This window comes from Neopelma chrysocephalum, unplaced genomic scaffold (assembly GCF_003984885.1).
Source record: "Neopelma chrysocephalum unplaced genomic scaffold, ASM398488v2 Primary Assembly neopelma1_103b, whole genome shotgun sequence".
NCBI classification, from domain to species: domain Eukaryota; kingdom Metazoa; phylum Chordata; class Aves; order Passeriformes; family Pipridae; genus Neopelma; species Neopelma chrysocephalum.
The window spans coordinates 5,106,589-5,128,893 of record NW_020897767.1 but is presented as its reverse complement, the minus strand read 5'-3'; the positions used below and the strand labels follow the sequence as shown (position 1 = coordinate 5,128,893).

The following is a 22,305-nucleotide window of genomic DNA, read 5'->3' as shown; positions in this document are numbered from 1 at the left end:
ACAGAAATGTTTTCAGGCAATAAGTACGGGAAAATGCAATACTCTGGCAAGCCATTTGTGACATTCCCTCTTTGCAAAGACTGCTCATATTTTTGTAATTGTGCTGATTTTCTTAATTTCTTTTTTTTTCATCTTTATAAGGAGACAGAGATGTGGTTAAATGTTTGCAGGAATCTTTTCTATATAGAATATACCATGGGAAATTTAAGAAGAGAAGTTCTTGTAGTTCTGCTTCTGGTCAGGGAATAAGTCATTGCTTGCATTTTCAGGTAAGTTTGGTATTGTTACTACCTACAAAATTTAGTAAGTTCACTAATCCAAAAGGGATGGCCAAAAAAAGGGGTTAAATGCCCTTTTGACCAAGGAAGTGGTGACTTGTTCTGTAGGACATCGCCTTGGTGATCAACCATGATAACAAGAGATAAAAAAAGCACAATTACAGCAATTAGGTCTAAATCTATTGAACTGTGTATCTGATATGCTCACAATGTCTTATAAAGAATATGTTACAACTTTGATCAATATAAAATTCTGTTGTACTTCAGTCTGAACAATCAGGAGCTTCTTACTGAATTTATTTTTTACTATGTATGGTATTATCATTACCATTGTGCTTCCTTCTCCATAAAGCTTTCCTTATCACATATGTAATTTTTTAAGTGGTTGTATTTTAATCTAATCATGTCAACAGAGTGTTTCTTTTAAGGGCTGAGTGTAATTTGCATAAACAACACCATAAACCCTTCTTAGCACATGACTTAACAAGAGGTTAAAATATTGTTATTTGTTGCTGTGATAGTGGCAGCTCCTGAAGTGCTTAGATATTCAGATGGCTCCCCTTGAAAGAAGCCTGTTTCAACAGAAATGCTTACCAAGGTTGGACAACCCCTAATTTGCAATGCAATAACAACAAATTATCATTGTAAGCCTGGAGAAACAACAAATATTGCATGAGAAAATGAGTTATGAAAAAAGTCATCTGTAGTTTCAAGACAGGATTCTGCTACTTAAGAGACACATTTCATTCTGGATTTACGATTTCCTTTGTTGTAAAAATTACTTTTATGCTGCCAATGGAGTCTTTAATGCAATTCACAAGATCTCAACATGTACTGTCAAACTTCACAATAGTTCTATAAAATACTGAAATAATTAAGTTGTTGCTTCTTTGAGCACCTAGACCTTGTTTTGTACTATTTTGCAGTGTATTCAGGAAAGTAACTAGAATAGGCTGTGAGATTGCAAATGCATTCTTAAAAAAAATGTGTTTCACCACTAACTGGTGTTCCCTTAATTGCTTGTGCTTCTTCAGTGTTATTGAAGAAATAACATTTTAACTGGTTATATACAGTACTTTGTACTGATTCGCTAAACCATGTTAAGCTTTGTTACAAAAGTTAGTCCTTTTAAGATACACCATTTGAAAACAGAACTAAGAGTCTGAATAGTAACTGCGTATGAATAACCAGAACACATATTTTAAAAAGTTTTGGTTTTTTTGGTTTGGCTTTTTGTTTTATTTGGGGAGGGGGTGTGTTCGTTTGTTTGGTTTGGTTTTGGTTTGGTTTTTTTGTTTTTGTTTGTTGGTTTTTTAAACTGAGAAACTGAAATCTGTGAGTTACCAAGTGTATTTAGGAAAAATGATAAGCCATATACCTGTAGGTCTTTGTAAGTTCTTTTGGACCAATATCCTTCTCAGAGTACCATCCATAGATGACTCCTCTATGTGAGAGCGATCCCCAATAACTGTCCAGTACATCATCCTAAAAGTATGAAGCAAAAATTAAGCTGGATGCCAAGACGGAACCTCAAAACACTTCACTAAATTATAAACTATTATGAGCCATACTAAATTATTATGAGCCTTTCAACCTTCCTGACAGATGGGAGGTAACTGACCCTGGCTTACATACAGGTAAACTGAGCAGGAAAATGAAGTAAATGACTTGGAAAAGATTAGACATTTGAAGCATCATAACTTTCTCTTACTCTTATTTTGCAATTTTTGTCTGAATCACCGAAACAGAGTAATGTTGCAACACACATACCCCCTTTTAGGATTTACAGCAATTGCATATGGTTCTCCTGCCATGCTTGTGAGGAGCCTGGTGCAGTTGGGCCCGTTCAGTTGACCCACATTGATGGAGTATCTCAGGCTGGTCCAGTGAGTGGTGTAGTAGCTGAACCAATGCATCCGGGAGTGATCAGTCCAGTAAATATTTCCAGTCACCCAGTCAACAGCAATGCCCCTGGGCCTTTTGAATTCTGGACACTAAAAGGAACAGATGTTACTGTCATAATTATGGAAATGATCTTTCTCAGCAGCTGCACAGTCAAAGATCCGTGTAACTTTTTACAGTTAAGTAACTTTTACCTTTAATATAGTGAAATATTTAAAAACCCAGAAATGGAAAGACCTAAACACCACCTGCAGGAGATCAGCTCTAAAGGATCTGCTAACAGTTCTAGTCAATGCAGAACAACAAGTCAATGGTTCAAAATTGCTTTTTCAAGGCTACCTACACTAAGGAAAAGGCACTTTGGCATCAACTACTTGAACTATTGATACTGAAGCAAAGAAATATTACAGACTGCAATCCAAAATGAAAGGAAAAGGAAGTACTAAGATTATACAGCTATTATACTCCATGCAGAACTATGGTATGATTCTCATCCCAAAGCCCTCAGTGAAAAACACTGTGGAAGCCCATCCCAAGGTGTGGCTGCTCAGCAGTGTCCCAAGGGTAAAGAAAATCACTGCATTTAGAGTTCCCTTTGTATTCAGCAATATTCAGCTTCACATGTAAAAGAGGCTTGACTGATTATAACATTAAATTTATAAACTATAGTATCTCTGTCACAATTTCACAGTTATCATTAAGACCTAGATCTAAAAAAAGGTCCTTAGGATAGAAGTTCATATTGCAAATAGGAGATATATATATATGAACAAGTTACTGGAATTCCTTCAGAAAGGAGTAAAACCTGCAAAACAGAATTACCCAATTATTTCTAACATGAATGCAGCATATCATAAAAAATTCAAGACCAGCATGAGCTAAATACATATAAAATTGTTTGCCCGTTTACCTATTCAACATCAAGTTAAATTATGAACAAAAAACATCTATTCCTTGACAAATGAAGCAATGGAAGGCTATTAAGCTACATAACTGAAAACCAGGAAAGACAATCCTAAAATAAGTTGTTTTCCTCAGGTGTCAGAGTTCCCTAATATCACAAGACATTTGTAGACTATTTTCATCATAAAATAAAGGTCATTTCATTCTCTAGGTGAAATAATAGGACTGTAAGGGTGAATTTAGATAGTTCATTGTTCATAAACCTTTAATTCTGCAAAGATGTAATAGAATGCATGTTCCATAGATATATAGAACCTTGATTTTCTATTTATATGAATATTAAATCAGTAAAATCAATCACTGCATGTACAAAACAGTATCTCTTTAAAACCAGGGTCACTGTCGGTTTTTCAAGTTAAAAAAAAATACTGTATCATAATTCTTTGGTATGAAACCATGATACTGGCAGCAGATGCTTCCAGAAACACTACAAAAATTTTTTTTCAAGAAATGTAGCATTTGCATGGAACAACCTTTTTTTTTTCCCTTGTTACTATCCAGACAACATTCATATAAAGGACAAGATACCCAAAAATGTGTGTGTTTTCAGATAAGGATTGTATTTCTAGTCCAAACTCCTTTTAATTCTGGGTAATATTCAGGCACCTGTGTCAAGAAGCCTCTCATACCTGGACCTCTCCAGTTACTAATTTGGCTACTGCAAGGGTTAATGGCACTGGTTTAGAAGGCTGGAACCAAAAATCCATTTAAAAGGAGAGCAGCTATCATGGCCAGCACGGCCCCTTGCCTTTTTCTAGACTGTTCAAGACCCATAGTTTACAGTAAGATTGGCTCTTTTTGGAACCTGGTAAAGCAGATGATGAGAGTTAGCAAGCAGAGTAAGAAATGGTTCCCAAATTGCTGATAGTAGAAGCAGAGGAGACAAGGGGACATCCTAAAAAGATCCTGGAACAAGGATGGGGTTGCTTAGTAACACTGACCCTTTCTCCTCAGCTACACAGGAGAAGTGAAATCCCAGGAATGCTGGGGTGCACCAAATGAACAAAGAGATAACCAGAAGAAATGAAAAGGGGGCATCTAATGTGAGGGATTTAAAAAAGATAACAAAAAACACTAGTTGATGCTACTGTGTAATTCTCAGTTGTGTTCATTAAGTTTCAGCCTCATCACATCACATTCCTGAGGTCTTGTGCATCTTCTCATACTGTCTAGGAAAATTACTTACTGTAAATGAGCTCTTACCTAATAGCTTATTTGGATTATGCTAATTTTTGAAGAATGATTTTGCATACAGAACAAGGAGGAAAATACAGGAAGAAAATCACATTAATATTTTCCACAGTGATTTTAGCCCACTTTGATGCTAAATATAATGTACTCCAACTTATTAGAGAAATTGGAGTTTGAAGCCTAATCACCTTTTATAGTTTGCACATGTTGTCTGAAGAACTACAGACTATGTCATCTTGATGATTTTTGGTTAGAACTATTGTAAAATCTGCTTTCAAGGCAAAGAATTAATAACAAAAAATCACCCCAAAACCAACACCATCACCACCAACAAAAAAACAAACAAAAAACCCCACTACCCCCCCCAAACAAACAAACAAACAAAGAAAAATAGAAGCTGCTGTAACAGCTTGGATCTGGAAACCACTTTGATATAATGGTGGATTACAGAAAAATTTTCAGTCCCTAAAGTTGAGTTTGACTGGAGAAAATATGTTACACATGCAGCAGGAATCCATCGCTTTGCAATGCTTAACAGGAAGATAAACTGATAAATCTAATTTCCAACATAAAACATATTTGAAGCAATATTTCATCTTATTTGCTTTACAGATCTTCTTGGTATGGAATTGCTATGGAATAACATATATTTTTGCATAAAATAACTTCAAAAAATAGTAGGACAGTAAAATATAATAAAAAAAAAGAAAAACAATAATACTAGAAAACTTTTAGAGTTTTTCTCACCAAAACATAAAATTTTCTTTGCCAGATGAGCACCCCAGTAGGTGCTTTGGTTCACCAAATCACCATTTGTATTATGTAAGCAGGATTATTTAAAAATCCCAACCAGCTGATTCCAGATAGGTCTCCTAAGTACACAACCATCATCCACACAGAGCTATAGCTCTAAGGTAAAGGCATAAATTAGAGTTGTTTAGAGAGAACAGTGTAGGAATAGTTTGCATTCCCAGGGGTGCCCTGCATTCCACTGGGCCCAGGGGGAGCCCTTGGGAGAATATGTGTGGATTAATCTCAAGAGTGGTTAAGGGTCCTTGTAAATTCCCAGAACTCTCAGAAGCTGCTACATACTGACTGAAAACACTACAAAACTTGTTTCCCTCCCTGTTATGTGGTGCAATTATTTTAATGTTCAGTTTTTTGTCCTCTTCCACAAAAAACAGCACTTGAGTTTAGGCATGAGGTCACTCCATGTTGAGTATTCACCTCAGATAACTTGTACATCTCTCTCCAAGGATTATGCCAGTAAACAGCTGCACCAGTTATCACCAATTCACTTAGACTGTCTGAACTCCATTGGAATTAAATCCTCTTCTCCATCTGTCAATAAACTCTGAAGAGTTGATATTTACTATTTCCTTTAATGCTTCAATTTGTACCTAGCTTAAACCCCTTTTCACAGGAAAACAGGAGAGCTACTTAAAGCTATTCTCTGAGGAAGGTTCTTGATATGCTAATTCCATGGAGCAATTTCGGTTGAGATGGATTTTTGCATTAATGTAATTACCTGAAAATGCAGGTGACTTTGTTCAAGTTTACTGTCCTGATTTACATATCAAAGTCTAGATATAAAAGTTATAATGTAACCTTTGAAAACTTATCCATTAAAAAACTTGGGTTAAAATTAAGAAATCCTCAAGCTTTTTGAAACCGAATTTCAGTGACAATTTTAAAGTGACACTATAAAACCAATTAACCTACTGATCAGTTGTATATAAGGCAAAAATATTTGAGTATTTATGAGATAATGCTGGGAAAATAAGTGAAAAGTTTAGTACAATGAGAAGTGAATGTTTCACAAATATAAATGAGAAGTTTCCAAGATATATTCAAATACAGCCTGTGCATTTTCCACAAACAGATTTGTAAATGGCTTTGTATGGCTTGGATCAACATCACCACAAGGACCTACCTCCACTGAGGAGACAGGAGAAGATGGGGTATAAAGAAAGATATCATTTTTTCAATAATTTTGAATTGAAAAGGAAGTGACTGACTAAAAAGTATTCTCATGTAATGGTGAACCAGAGATACAAAAAGGAAAAACTATTTCAGTACATTAGAAAAATAGTAACTCTACGAATACTTTAATTTTTATTAGTTTAAACAGGGAGACAGTGACAAATCAGCTGTGAAAATTTCAAACCCTTGACTACAAAGAAGTGTCAAGGAAGCTTATATTAAATTTTATAGACCCTTAAGAAAATGTAAGTCCATTAGAGAGGTGGTGGGTCAGCAGACTACTCTTATAATTGCAGAATGCACCTACAAATTATTAAAAAAAAAAAAAAAGAAAAAGAAAATAAATAAATAACAACAACACCCCGTCAACATTGGTTTCTCAAGACTTTACAAGTTCATTACTTTCTAATCATGAACTCAATACAGAGGTCAGTCTGTCAGGATTTCTGCCACATTTAAATAAGAAAAACAGAATTACTCCACATCTTCAATACAAGTATCCTTCTGCAAAACTCCAATTACATAGCTGACCTACTGGAAATGCTAGGAATTATTTTCCACTTCAGATCTACTTTACATACACTTTCCATCAAGAAAATATAGACTCCTCTGCTGGGCAGGTGGAAATGTTGGTTTTAAAACACTTTTCTCATATAGGTGTTATGACAGACACAAACTATCTTCAGTGTCTATTGGTGTTTACATCCTCAGGCTTTTTGCCCTGCTGGTATCAAAGGTCAGGAATGTCATTCATTTGAAAAAGAAATATCCTTGGATGGAATGTACTCAGAATTGGTTAGAGATGTGTATGAATTATAGATGAAAGATTAGCCTACTCTTGCTACTGCTGTTTATTCTGCTGGGTATATAAAAGTATTCATGTGATGGAAGGTCATCGCTGTCACCTCTCCTAAGCTTAAGGAAACATGCCAGACAGGTGTTACTTATAACTGGATTTATTATTACTGGTCAAGAAAAAACTAAGAACTCTACTGTACTCTATCAATTTAAGAGTAAAAAAACAAAATCTAAATTTACAGTGTTATAGAAACACCAAAGCAAAGACAACGTTGTTATCTTCAGTTCAATGCTACTGTAGAAATATATTTGGCAAAATGAGTATCAATCTGCATTTATTTTACTTTCAAGTAAAGATCACTTGAAATCAGCCTAGCTTAGAAAAATTCACATTTCTGCTGTAAAAGGCAAACTTACATTTATGGTTATTCAAGAGAAGGTGCTATGCAGTTCAACATATAAAGGACTAAATACTCACTGTTCCAATTTTGAAATGTATGTCATAGCTTTGCCTATTATTGTTTGCATGGTCACTACAGAAATCAAGGTTGCCTTTAACCTATCTACATTTTCTGTCTTCCAAGGATTTGAATTCTTCTTAAATAACTCTATTACAGTTTCTCTTTTCTCTGTTAAAATATAAGATTTCTAACCTTCCAATATACTGTAGAAAAGCTTTTTAAATACTACAGTTGTGTTCTCTTAGAGACTCTACCAAGTCTGTCAGAGCCTTGCATGAAAAGGCATTAATAGCCATATATACAATTGAAATGAAATCATTCTCAGGCAGACATTTTAATTTACTAAATTAGCACATATTATTAAAATGGAAAAATAAATCAAAATAAATTTGTGTAATTTAATGTTTGATTTTGATCACTTACTATCAAGCCACTGTTACTTTGCCTTCTCTCTCTGTCGTGAAGTTTTCTGTAGAAAATCCCTCCTGGATTAAACTGAGTACTCCAAACAATCATATCCCCTCGAAAATATGCATCCATTCCAGTTATCCTTGAATTATGTTCAATATGTGATATTTGCTGATGAGCATCACTGTAGTTGAATGGATATGCAAAACCCAGGATGTCAGTGTCATTAGCAACATAGAGAACTTGATCTTCAGAGCCTAGGGATTATTATAATGAAACAAAAATAAGGTAAATGTCAACTAATGCAAAAATCAGTGGTTTTCACTCAAGTAGCTTTTTGGTGTTTATCTGATATAATTTCTTATGTTAAAATTATTTTCTGGTTGTTGAAGACTGCAAAAATACTCACAGTCTGGGCAATAAATGCAATTCTTGATACTCTGATATCAATATACATTACTTCAGAGCTCTCCAAACACACATTGTGACACCTAAGACTATATATTAAGGAAAATTTGATATAAGAATTTGAACACTTTTAAGCAGTATACAAAAATACAGGATATTGTGCATTAAGCCCATATGAAACCTATATTTTTATATGCATGCTCTCTTTAGGGGGTCCTAAATGTATATACTAAAGGAACACAGAGCTGTCAATAAACATTATTTCAAATTGCTTAATTGGAAATTAGAAATGGAATGATTTTATCTTTAGGGAAGGCAGTGAAGTTTTGAAATCAACTGCAATAGAACCTGTGCAGTTTTGTCTTACCTCTCCTCATTTCAGAAAGTAAACATGGATACCTCTGAAGGGGTGATATTAATGGATACCCAGTTACCATCTTGATTCAGATCTTGTAAAGTTTGTTATTAATAAAAAAATGTTGTTTAGTATCCATTTATTAAGTTTTGATAAAGTTTAAAATCTGCTGGATACATTAGAATGCATTTGTATTATTCTTTTTATTTCCCAGTTCATATCACATTTATCCATAGAGAATCAAATTATAATAATGTCTGTCCAACACACTTCCTCCTTGTGAGCATGAAATATCATACATCATTTGTTCCTTTCCTCTTGATAAATGCAAAGAGGAGTTTTATTAAAGCAAGTATCAATGAGGGAAAGAGGGAAAAATTAATTTTATTAATGGAAATGAAGCTTGTGAAAAATTCAGATTTAGGATAACGATTCCCAGATTTTAAAATTATGAATTTATGAATTACATCACAGAATTACATCTGTGTTCCTATAAAAACAAACCATTATCCTCAGTTAGTAACCTTGTTTGTTCCCATGTCATAATCTGACTTCTTTAGCAATAGACAATGATGATAAACCCTGATAGAGTCCATGTTGCATAGGAATTAGTAATGATTCATTAATATGATCTTCCCATGGTAAATTTGCATCAAAAAATGTGGATAATGCATGTAAAAAAGCCATCTAACTGTGGGTGTACCTACATTACTGACTGGTGTGCTGCAAAGAAGGAAGAACTGGAATTACCATGGTACATGTCATGGTTCTAGGATGTATGGACACAAGATGTGCTCCCTGGGCATAAAGTTCAGATCAGGTACTGCTCAGGTTTGTGCTCAAGGGTGTAGAAGGAGCCACACCTTGTAACTTCAGCACTCATTCTGCACTAAGGACTCCAAGTCACACCAAAATCTCACTAAATTGCAGGTGAGATGCTGTGATCACACTTTGAATTATCCAGATACAGACCCATAAAGATTATGGGAGCTCTATTATTGTTTGTTTCATGATTTATAAGTTAAATAACAACCAGACTTCACAATTACCTCAATTTTGTGCAATACCTCTGCCTTATGAACAACAGAAATAACATCTCTGTGTGCTTATTTCTTTTCCTTCACTGGACCACGACCTAGGCAGCTGATTTATATAAGGAGTACATAATTAGCTCATTATACTTAGAAAAACTCCACTTAATTTCTGTAGAATTTCTCAACACAAAGCAAAAAATATTAACTCCAAACGCTACTTATTTTATTCCTAAAATTCTAAATTTGTTTCTATGATGGAGTTGATTCTTCTCTCAAGTTTCTAAAGCTTCACATGCTTACGTGCTTGCTAATGTTTTTCTTATTTGTGTATATATTCTTGTAAATAGAGAAAGCTGGAGTTGGAAATGGGCTTTCAAATTAAGTAAGTTCATTTACATAGAAGTTATAAGAATTTACTGCTTACTGAAATGAAAGGTAAGGCTGGGTGGTTTTGAGAGTTATTTCTGTGAACTATTCAAGAAATATTTATCTAAAAATAACTAGTATCTGCAACACATTGGTGTTACCAACCAGGTACATAACCAGTGATTTAGCATTGTCTCTCTAGTTTGATTTTTATAGCCTTACCTTTTGCTATGCAACTGTTATTCCTCTCCTTATAATTTTTCTCACATGCACATCTGTATGACCCCTTAATATTATTGCAGTGTTGGGAGCAGGCACCAAATACCATACACTCATTGATATCTATGGAGAAAAGAATTGTCATTTTTATACCTATAGTTTAAAACAATATTATTCAACATGTTCATAAGATCATGGACCAAAGCAGGTGAACAAAAGGAACTTGTAAGCACTAGTATATCTTGCAACAGTAAAAGGAAAACCTTTGCAATTATCACTAATGTTATTTCCACTGCAATCAACATATCTCAGAAAGATTTATTTTTTTAATATTATTTCTCCATCCTTCATATATCAATCTTCCATTATTAGAACTTGAAGTCAACTTTGACAATAAAAACACCTGCTACAATTATGCCCAGCATACCTACCTCTGGTACAGACAAAACTGCGTGATCATCCTCTACTGGGAAAGCTCCTCTTAATACTGTTTTCTTAAGAGCCAAACAATGAATTATATATTCACTTTGATAGTTCCATTGGAGTGATCTGAAATTCTGTAAATTACTGCTCACCAGTAAGAAAATGAATTCACAACCTATTCTCTGGGAAAGCAGATTTATCTTATCTTTCCAATCAACCCTGCCATTATAACAACTATGTCTTCTTGCTAACCAGTATGGCATCATATATATCAAGACAGCATTTTCTAAGGGATTTTACTTTCTGTCTGTTTATTTTAATTTCAATTTTTTTAAATGCATCTTCATTATTTTAAGCACCTTAAAATATTTTCGTATGTCAATGTAAACACTAATCCCAAATGCTCAGTTAAATAATCTACTAGACCTCAAATCATGCATATACCCCTTGAATTATATAATTGTCTGATTTGAACCTTCTGACATTCATAATGAAACTTAATCTTTGATAACCTCTCCAGGTAAAAAGTGTGAATCTACATCCTACAAATCCTTTCTTTTCTTTCTTTTTTTTTTTTTTTTATATTTCTTAATCCCATAGCTATGGAACAACTTTTACTCTGTGGAAAAAAAGTATGTGATATGTATCTCCTTCTCCGGCACAGAAAACTGACTACGCAGTTGACTTGTAATACTCTACAGCAAGGGATGATGGAAAATATCTGTACCTTCACATTGTCTATTCCTCCTGTTTCTCTGAAATCCAGGTTTACACTGACACAAAAGGGATGTTTTTGTCTGATTACAGTATGCATCATCTCCACAAGGATTCACATTATCTTCACATGTATATTCAGCAACACCTAAACATAAACAAAGTGTCTAAATAATCCCTGATAGATTTGTTTAGTTCTTAAAAATGAAACCTAAAGTAACAACAACAAATGAAAAATTTGACTTTCTGTTAAGAGTAGCAGGTAAATTTTTAACAAATAAATGTCATTACAGTTTTTATCTAAATATTCATGCAAACTGACAATATGTAATTTCACATCAAGAATTTAATATTAAAATTTTTCTTGTTGCAAATATGAAGTAAAATACAATCAACTTATACTCAAATTTCATCAAGAACTTTTAACTACTCTAAAAACTACTACAGCTTGAATTGCTATAAAATTTGCCTTTCTCTTGTGGCACAGAACTACCTCCTTTTTTTAACTAAAAGAAATAACTTTACATTAAACCAACTTCTGCATTGTTGAGTAGGTTTTGCACAGAGGAATGTCTCAGTTAATTGTCTCTTTTCTGCTACAATCACGAAAACAGATCTTGTCAGCCAAACTCACTTATTTTGCAGTCTTGTTCATCTGAACCATCTCCACAGTCATCAAACCAGTCGCACTGCAGCTCCATCGGAATACATTTCTTATCATTACAAGCAAACTCATCTTTTTTACATGGTCTTGCTTTGTATGTGATTTTATCTGTATAATTACAAATTAATAAGAGAAAAATAAATCAATATTTAAGAGTCTTAGATTATTTTAGACACACACAAATGGGAATGACCACCAAGCATTAAGCAACCGGAAATTACTTCAAGCTTAATTTCTTTCGGTTTCAAATTCTGATCTACTAACCTCCAGTTAAGCTTTACTGAAGGACAAGCAGACCTCTGTAACAAAGTTTGCCTTCAAGTTGTTTTCTCTGATCTGAATGCCTTGAAAGGTAATATCACCTACCACAGTGATCTTCATCCGAGTTATCACCGCAGTCATCGACCTCATTGCAAATCTGCTCAGGTCGCAGACAAACCCTGTTGTTTCTACATCTGAACGGCCTTGTTGGAGGGCATGGAAACTTTACTGCATGTTAAAGAAAAGAATCAGCTATTACCCAGCTGTTATTATTCACAAACCTTCTTTAATATCTCCCTATCAAAAGCAATAAGCAGGCACAGGAACACAGTTGTACTTGACATACGAATTGTGCTTGATTTTAACTTCTGGTACCTCACGGGAGAGCACTTCAACAGTGTTGACAGTGTAAGTTCCTCATTTAGGGAATGAAATTATATTTTGTGATAAGGGTAATTTATACCTTTTTTGAGGATCAGTAAATACAGAAGAATTAAAACAAGTGTAATGATGATCAATATCACACTGTAGATGTAACTTTTACCCTTCTGTGAACTTCCTACAAAAAAAGATTAATTTTTCACAAATATCATAACTAAAATTACATGGAAAGCAAAACCAGAAAACTATATCCTACATTTCAAGCTAATCTTCTAAAAGCAAAATAAACAAAACTTAGACAAGTGTCCCTATATATTTATGTATATGTTATTCTTGCCTTATTACATGGAAAGTACTGAAAAATGTAATGTCATACCACACATTTCAGCAACTTCATCAGAGTTATCTCCACAGTCATCCTCACCATCACAAACCCAAAAATGTAGTTTGCAGAGGGAATTATTGCACAAAAACTCATCAGCTCTACATATATTTCCCCCTGGGAAGATGAGAAGAAGACAGAAAAAAAATTCAGGAAAACAGAAAGACAAAAGAAAATGTCAGCTTTTGATAAAACCAACACAACCACTTATCACATACCATTTTCAGAGAATGACAAATGTAGCACAGCTAAATTTACAGATTCCAAATTAATGAGTTGGAGAGGCAGAGAGAAATATGCATTTAAAAAATCTCTTCCTTGATCATTCCTTCTCAGGACTGTAAGCTGGGAATTACCTGTTTGGCCTGACTAGAATGGGCAGTTATCAAAGACACCAACAACTCACCAGCTAGACATGTTTCCCTTGCATTCAGCCAGATGTCTAAACTACCTGTCTGTAACTCCCCTTGGTGATGCTGCCTCTCAGCAAGGGCACATCAGTAATTTGTGCCATCAGAGAATGGTATAAAACAGAAGACAGAAATTCGGTCAAATGTGTGAAAGGTCACTTAAGTCCAGGTTTGTTTCATGTGAATGTCTGATCCTCCATCTATTTCTACTCCCACACTCTGAGTCACACACAGAGAACAAAGTGATTACAGTCCATTAGCCGTGAGGTAGCACCTTTTTCTTCTGAGGAGCAAAAGGCTTGGCCAGGCTTGTAGTATACCCATCACCTATAAATGCTGTAATTAGGAAAGATCTAGCCATGGAGGCACTGAGCAGACAAGACTAGGTGACCTCTAACAGTATCTTCCTTTTTGTTACTCTGAAATTTCTCATTAGGATATTTACTGAACACAGAAAGCAGCAAGAATAAATTCTTATATGTAACTTCAGTATGGAGTGAACTATGAATCATCTAACAAAAGGGAACACAGGGTGAGGGAAAGTCTTTTAAGGTGGAGTGCTCAAACTTTCAAGCTGGATTCAGTTTTAATATGTGGAGCAGTAAGAAGGAATTTGTTTCACAATAATGACTAAATTTTATCACCACCAATCAAACAAAGTTATGAAAAGTTCTTGCAATTAATTTCCCATATAACACATTTTTATGGTAACTGTTTCTTAGTTTCCTGAGAGGAGAGTGTAAAAGAAATAAAGCTGTGTACCTGCAGAAGAGGAAACAATGAAATTTTATATGATAATGCCAAAACTCTCGCTGTGGCTTTGCTCAACACATTACACCCACTCTAAGAGTTAGATCAGGCTCCAGTGTCTTTTTACTTATTCATTCAGTGCCCTGTTCACACCCCATTAACGCCAACAGAAGGCTTTCTTTTGCTATAAAGGTTCAGAATGGTTTAATTTTTTTTTCCCAGAAAATTAATTTCCGTGAAACACCTGTAGTGTAAGAGGATGTTGGGAACCTCACACTATGTTACCAATCACTCCCATTGCAAATATAACTTATGAACATTAACAGAAATATCCTGTATTATTATCCAAGGAAAATATATAAAATTAAAGTACTTTTCAGGATGAAAGACATGAATATAAATAATTCTGTGTGTAGTCACAGTATAACCATCCTTCTAGTTGTATAATAAGACTGAAGAGAGTTATTTTTATAAATATGCACAGTGGGCTACAGATAAATATTACGGATATTATTTTAGAATGTTGTAGAATAAAACTCCATTTGTGTTTGCTGTATTTCCAAAGATGAAAAAATTAGTTATCAGTGAGATAAACTGGCATTTGTTTCATGTGATTGCTCGGGCTGTCATAATTCCTTTATAAAATAGATTTCTGCAACAGAATCATAATTGTGACATAAATACAAAGTATTATAGCAATAACCAACCAGGCAAGAGGGTTCTTATTGCATTATAAGCAATTTGCAGTTCACAGAAGCTCTATTATGCTATCCAAAGAATAATGTGGCTTCAGAGAAAATAAGAATGTTACTATTTACCTACACTTCATTGGTTTTTAAAGAGATACAGTCCAGACATTTTAAAAACAGCTTTAAAATGGGCTAGAAGGGTTTTTTAAACTTTGTTATCTGTCTTCTTGCACCTAAACATCTCTGGAATATTCTTCCCATTTTCTGAATTTTCTGGTCTTTCTTTCAAACTCGATCACACCCATAAGACATTATCTCCCCCCCCAGTGGAAAGTATTGCTCAATAGACTTAGAACAAAATAAGGAAAGGATATCTTACTCTGTTTGCTTCCTATATGACTATTATCACTTATATTACTCCATTATGCTTTTGAATTTACACACATAACATGTGACTAACACACAGAACTACTCGATTGCAAGAAAAGGAAAGAAGAAAATTCTGGAAAAAAAACAACAGGAAAGAAAAATGCTGAGTAAAATTGAGTAAAAATAGTGAGTCCAGCTCACTGCTCTGGACTTCAGGAGAGAAGACTTTGTCCACTTCAGGAATCTGCTTGGTAGAATGCCATGGGATAAAGCCCTGGAGGAAAGAGGGGCCCAAGAAAGCTGGTTGATATTCAAGGATCACCTCCTCCAAACTCAGGAGTGATGCATCCCAAAAAAGAAGAAGTCAGTCAAAAATGCCAGGAGGACTGAGTGCATGAAAAAGGAGCTCCTGGACAAACACAAACACAAAAAGGAAGGTGAAGCACTGGCACAGGTTGCCCAGAGAAGCTGTGGCTGCCCCTGGATCCCTGGAAGTGTCCAAGGCCAGGTTGGATGGAGCTTGGAGCAACCTGGTCTAGTGGAAGGTGTCCCTGCCCATGGCAGGGGGTTGGAGCAAGATGAACTTTAAGGTCTCTTCCAATTCAAAGCATTCTATGATTCTATGAAATAAATAGAAACCCAGGGTCTTAAGATTACTTATTTAGCAACTGTTCATTATACTGCATGGCTTTGTAATTTATTGTGCATGGCTTTGTAATTTATTGTTGCCTATAAAACTGTAACTTAACTTGATTTATTACTAATTTCCCTGATGAAAATGAATATGTTTCCAGTAACAACTCAACCTTTTGATCACTGGGGAAGGAAACACAAAGGAGGAACATGATGTGAGTCATAAACAACCTAAGTTTTGCTTCTTCCTGCAAATCACTTGTGAAGCTGCTGTACTGTCCTTGTTGAAAGAGGTCACAGAGATCACTCAGAATGGCCAGGGTACCACTAACTTGTAACATGTGTTAATAAAAAGTCCAATAAACTAAGCCTTTTAAAGAGAACTGTCTCTTGCCTTGGTCACAGTTTTCTTCATCACTGCCATCCACACAGTCATGGATCCCATCACAAAGCCATCTCACAGGGATACAGTAGGCCTTATTTTTACATCGAAACTGATCTTCTTTACATTCTGTTACACAATCCATCTGTGTGAAAACAGGTGTGAACTACATATTAATGAATGAGAACAACACACTTAAGGCAAACCCAACAAAATTTCTCAACGTTATTTTTCATTGCCCTACATATCTAGTACAAGGAAGTTGTCCCTGACAATGCAATGTGCAATTTAAATAGTTACTGAAGGCCAAGTGAAATGGTATCCATGTTTCACATGTTGTGATATTTCTTCTTTACGTTGCTTGTGTGAGCAATGGAAACAATTTAAATCTCTGAAGTCAACTGCCCTACAAGAAACAACCCTGGGTATGAGGCCATTTAGTGTGAACTGGCTCATAGCCCCATTGATCAGGACTAGGAACCTCCAGAGTGGATTGTCTTCACCTGCACTGTGCAGAACTTGGCTCAAGCATCCTTCATATTATATTATTATATTCATATTAAATTATTCATAACCGGTACCTTTATGGTTATGAGAAATAACAACTATTTCTGGGTGTTTTTTTTTAGCTTGAAGTTGTTTATGAAGGTGATGATTTCTTAAATAGATAACAACAGTGTAAGATGTAGGAAGAGCAAGGCCTGAAGGCCCCTGGAGGTTGAGATGCCTGTTAGGGTTGTATTAGAAGAATCTAGAGGACAGAGGGAGCCAAATTTGTCACAAATTTGTCCACGTTGCAGTATAGAGTAGTCTCTGATGCAAACTCTCGCAGAACCATGCTCAAGTTTTGACTGAGGAATAACAAATTTGTCTACTCCAAGAGGTGGCCACAGAGCAAACAAACAATGCAGCGTAAAGTCATGGGGTTAAGTTATCTGATAGTGTTTAAGGGATGCAATAAAACCATATTTGCCCTTTCAATTAACTTGAGACTTAAAACTGTTAAAAAAAAAATCAAAAGAAATTTGTTCAGATACCTCATCAGATCCATCAGCACAGTCGTACTCTCCATTGCACTTCAAAGATGCCGAAACACAGCCTCCACTTGCACACACGTACTCACTTGAAGAGCAGGTTGGAGATGCTGGTTACAAACACATATTTTAGCATTAAGAAAAAGACAATTTATAAATAAATTGGTTTATAATTTAAAGTTTTCCTCTGGCTAATATAGTGAGCAAACCTGTGTCTGTAGCTGAGCAGACCTTTTCCAAACTTTTTTTTTAAATTACAGTGAAAGACTTCACAAAACTGGACAGTATAATGATAGTGAAAGGATATTTGTGTTTTATCACTGAGAAATTTCTTGTTATGTTTTCCTTACACTTGGTAATAAAAGTAACTACACACACAGACATATTCATAGAATGACTATAGTTTTTTAAAATGGGCTTTAGCTAAAATTATATGAGTGCTTATAATTAAATAAGCCAAAATTTACAATAAAACATGGGTTTAGCAAGTATGCATTATTCCAGTTAAAATTAATAAATATTAATCAATTTTATTTAGGTGGATATTCTTGTCACATTTTAAACCAGGGGAGTTTTGTCAGAGACTTCTATTTTGTTGTACCCATCTAGATGCAGATTACAAAAAAATTTAGGAAAAATCCTGCAAAAATAAACAGCTATATTTTCCAAGAGAGTAAAAAGGAAATAAAATAATAACAACAAAAATAATAATTTGGTAGAGAAAATAATTTTTCATAAGGACTAGTAATCTTTGAATGAACACCACAAAGTGAAAAACATCCCAAAGACACTTCAGTAACATGCCAAGACTTACTAATGTTTTCAGAGCAGAATTTTATATGCTGAGTATATCAAATTACTTTTAAACATAGTTAAATACCATTCCCCCAAAAAGACACATATTGCATAGCTGTACACAAGTGGGGTTTTCAAAACACAAGTAGGAAGATGCAATGATACACACTCAAAAGGTAAAGTATTTCAGATTTCTTCGCACTTCTCTTTACTTCTAGTGCCCAAGAAATATTTATTTGCTGATTTATTTTCTTCTTTCACTCTGATTTATTCCCTCCTTCATTTTGTTTCTCAGCATTACTTAAATCAATACCTGGTACACAATTTTTCTCGTCATCCCCAAGTTTGCAGTCCTCGTGACCATCACATTTCCACTTCGCTGATATGCACTGACCATTGGAGCACTGGAACTGATCCCTTGAACAGCCTGTTTCACAATACCTCTGGTACAAAAGAAACAACCAATATACAAGATCAAGAGTTTAATATAAACATTGAGGAATACACAGCTGGTCACAGAAGTTACAGCCTATATTCCTACACATTGTGAAATACAATAATGTCTTGTGAAATTCAATATATTTGTGGATATGATTCATGAAAGGTGGCTTGCACCCTCTAAGTAGCTGGGAAGCAACTGAGATCCAGTAGTGGCAAGAAAGACGGGAAAGAAGAGAAAAGAAAGAACAGAAAACCAGCAAAGTATTATCCAGTGAGCTTCTGCTACAAACAACCAACTTTGTTGTCACAAAAAAACCCCACAAACCAAACTGCTGCTGAGTGTAGGAAGTATGGTTTCCCAGCCAGGACACAAAGTATTTCCAGGATGGGAAGAGGTCCAGATCATTGCTGGGACAAAAAGTTGTAGACTACTGTTAAACTTGATTTTACTTGTATGTTCACTCTTTAAAATAACTACTTCAAAAGGTTTAGTTTTAATTTAGTAATGATATTTGCATATATGGATTCATGTGTGGACTTCCCACTGCTGCTTTTTAGAAGATTTGCATGCAGGAATCCATTCTCCAACAATATAAAACTACTAATTTTCCAAGAAAATACGTTTCCTGGAAGATGCCTACCTCATCTGAGCCATCTGCACAGTCATAGTCTCCATCACACCAGAATCTCGCTGAAACACAGTCTCCATTTGCACATAGAAAGTCTTTCAAAGTGCATGTTTGAGGCTCTGAATAAAGAAAAGAAACAACCCTATGTTTATTAGCATTTCCATAAAATATACATAAAACCCCCAACAATCAATGAACGACTATAACAAAGGTAAACCCACTAAACTTGCAAAATTTAAGAATCTTTTTTCCTGTGGGATTTTCCTCCATAACATTTTTAGACTAAATTTCATTTACATATAGTAAGAGAGTAACACAAATACTTTCAGATCTACCAAAATTCTTTGGAGAATTATTGTGATACTGAGAAAAAACTGAATATCATTAAAAAACTGCTAAAGCACTAACATGTAGCATCCTGCAGAACGAATGCTTCTAAACACAAGATAATTGAAGTGGTATTAGGGGGAGTTTTCTCATACATGTATTGTGGCATTAAATGCAGATTTTCTTTACTTATCCTTTTAATAACTTAGCATTATCTAAAACAAAGACAAGACTTGTTCTTTGTTAATCTAAACCTGAGACTGGTAGGTGTCTGCAGAAGAAAAAAAAACCTTTGGTACACTTCACTTTATCATACTAAGCTAGCACATGTGCCTTTGGCTGGCATTGACACCCAGCTGCTTTTAGAGAACTCACACAAGCCATCGTCTCTTGTACCAAGTCAGCTGAGCCCCAAGCAATGTGAAGAACGTGAATTTACAGCACCATCCATTCAAAATGTACTCAATATGACGAGATGCTCCAGCTTATTTTACTTCAACATGCTCATTTAAAACATTTTCAGTAAAGATTAAATAATTGCTACTTCTCATTGCATTTCGGATACAAACTCATCCCAGGACAAAATTAACTAATTTGTTTTCCTGACAACTTGTAGAAGCAACAAAACAGCATTAGGAAGATTTTCTAGCAACAGTAATATTTTTACACTGATTGAATTAATATCTTTCTACAGCATTATTATCTTTGCTTTGCTTCAATGTTTACAGTATATTATATTTTCCTTAATTACATAAAATAAAAAATTACTGGCGCTGCCTTAGCAGGAATGATAGTCATTACTGTGGAATTTTCCTTTCGAAGCTTCCTGAAAGATGAAACACTGTTTTTGCTCTAATCTGTTTATTTTAATTTTTAAAAACTCTAAAAGGAACCCCCCCCCCGAACAGATATTACCTCAGAAGAATTAACAGTGTATGCTACTTTTCTTATGGACCTATATCTTTCCTAATAACTCTTTTTTTTTCAGAAGATTCAAATATAGTTAAAGAACAATAGATTGTAAGAGAAATGAAGTTATATAACAAAGTCATAATGGGCACAATGATTTGCATGATATCACTAATAACTTTTCAAATCCATATATGACATGTTTTAATATGCATTCTGTTACACCTCTGATAACTTCACCAGGATAGGGAATTTCTTTCATGTGAACAAACTATACAGAAAAATGTAAATACTTGAGCTGAGTTTCTATAATTCAGTGAATTCTTTCTGCATTCTTGAGAAACAACTCATTTTCTGATATAATTGCCTGACAGCCCTTTGTATATTCATGTATGCTATGAACAATTTATATAATGTGCAATGTAATATATTCTGTCAAATGCTTTTGAAGTTCTAATTTCATATATATTTGTTTCATTACACTTTATTCTATAAGTGACTTGATAAGTCTATAAAAATTTCATACATCTATTTGAAACAACTGAACAGTATTATGTACTTTCCCAATGCTTCCAAGATTTTGAATTTTAAAACTGTGTCAGTCTACTGTTCTTAATTTAAACAGTAGAATATGGGATTCAATAGTTAGAATTTAAGTATGCATTTGACAATCAAAAGTAAATTAAAAAAAACACCATTTATTTTGATGCCCTGCCTGTGTCTGGGTACTCTCAACTCACTAATTCCATACATTACAATTAATTACAGATTTCTTTATCAGCAAGCAGCCAAGAACTGAACATATAACTTGGTTATTGATGTGAAGAAAAAGTTGAAAAACCTAACAAATATTAAAAAAAATCCAAATAGATGACTGCTTCCTCATTACTTGAACTTCTTTTAATCACTTTGTACTATGATGATCTGATCTTCAAGGAAGATCATTACCACTGGGTGATACACATGGCAAATTCCAAATAAGATCCTCAACACTTATTTTGCAAACAGCAATAATATTTTGTAGAAGTTTCTGCTTTTATCTTTTTCTTTTTTTTTTTTTTAATTTTCAAAAGATTGTTCAGTCATGCAGATTAACACCATGACAGCAAAACTATGACCCTTTATTTGATTTTTACATGAGAAAAAAAGAACATAAAATTATTTCTTGCTATTTATAATATAGGAAACTGACACTAATAATCAATTCCTAAGCAAAATCTCCCACAAAGCTAAGAAAGCCTTTGTGCACCAACCCCCCCGGGGTATAACAACAAAAGGCTCTGAGTGATTACTGAGCTACATGACATTTTCATTTTTATATGAAACACTTGTATATGGAAACTACAGCATTACTGCTTGCAGGAACTCACAACATTTTCAAATGTAGGTAGTAATTACAAGGATGACAAATCCATTGTAATATCTTGAGCAGAATGAGACACTCTATGGACACCACGTCTCACACTGGAGAAAGGGGCAGACAGCAGGTACTCAGCATTACAATGCCTAATTTATTAAGCTTTCTAAATCATTACCTTGAAGGTACTAAATATACATTCATGATAGGCCATCAGGAATGTGAGTTCAAGATTATCTACAAACCAAGATATTAATTTCTTGGATTTCTAAGTAAATGAACAAAAAGAACAGAAATTGTCAACTGAAGGCATTTCATAACTATTTTTCTCTCCTGAAATATTTTATAAAGGCAATGATTATGATCTAGAACCAGTAAAGATTTGACAT

The 22,305-nt window shown here is 34.5% G+C and overlaps 1 protein-coding gene across 7 annotated transcripts in view; it reads right to left on the bottom strand.

Moving 5' to 3' along the window:
• LRP1B (LDL receptor related protein 1B) overlaps positions 1-22,305 on the bottom strand; it is a 677,950-nt gene that overhangs the window by 49,933 nt on the left and 605,712 nt on the right. For all 7 annotated transcript variants that reach the window (XM_027695895.1, XM_027695888.1, XM_027695892.1 and 4 more), the window contains 12 exons: positions 19,336-19,442; positions 18,567-18,696; positions 17,462-17,568; positions 16,437-16,569; positions 13,186-13,308; positions 12,534-12,656; positions 12,138-12,275; positions 11,517-11,651; positions 10,370-10,489; positions 8,000-8,241; positions 2,049-2,272; positions 1,657-1,763 (listed from right to left, as the gene is read on the bottom strand). In XM_027695895.1, coding sequence (XP_027551696.1) covers positions 1,657-1,763; positions 2,049-2,272; positions 8,000-8,241; positions 10,370-10,489; positions 11,517-11,651; positions 12,138-12,275; positions 12,534-12,656; positions 13,186-13,308; positions 16,437-16,569; positions 17,462-17,568; positions 18,567-18,696; positions 19,336-19,442 — 1,689 coding nt within the window. The remainder of the gene's footprint in view (positions 1-1,656; positions 1,764-2,048; positions 2,273-7,999; positions 8,242-10,369; positions 10,490-11,516; positions 11,652-12,137; positions 12,276-12,533; positions 12,657-13,185; positions 13,309-16,436; positions 16,570-17,461; positions 17,569-18,566; positions 18,697-19,335; positions 19,443-22,305) is intronic.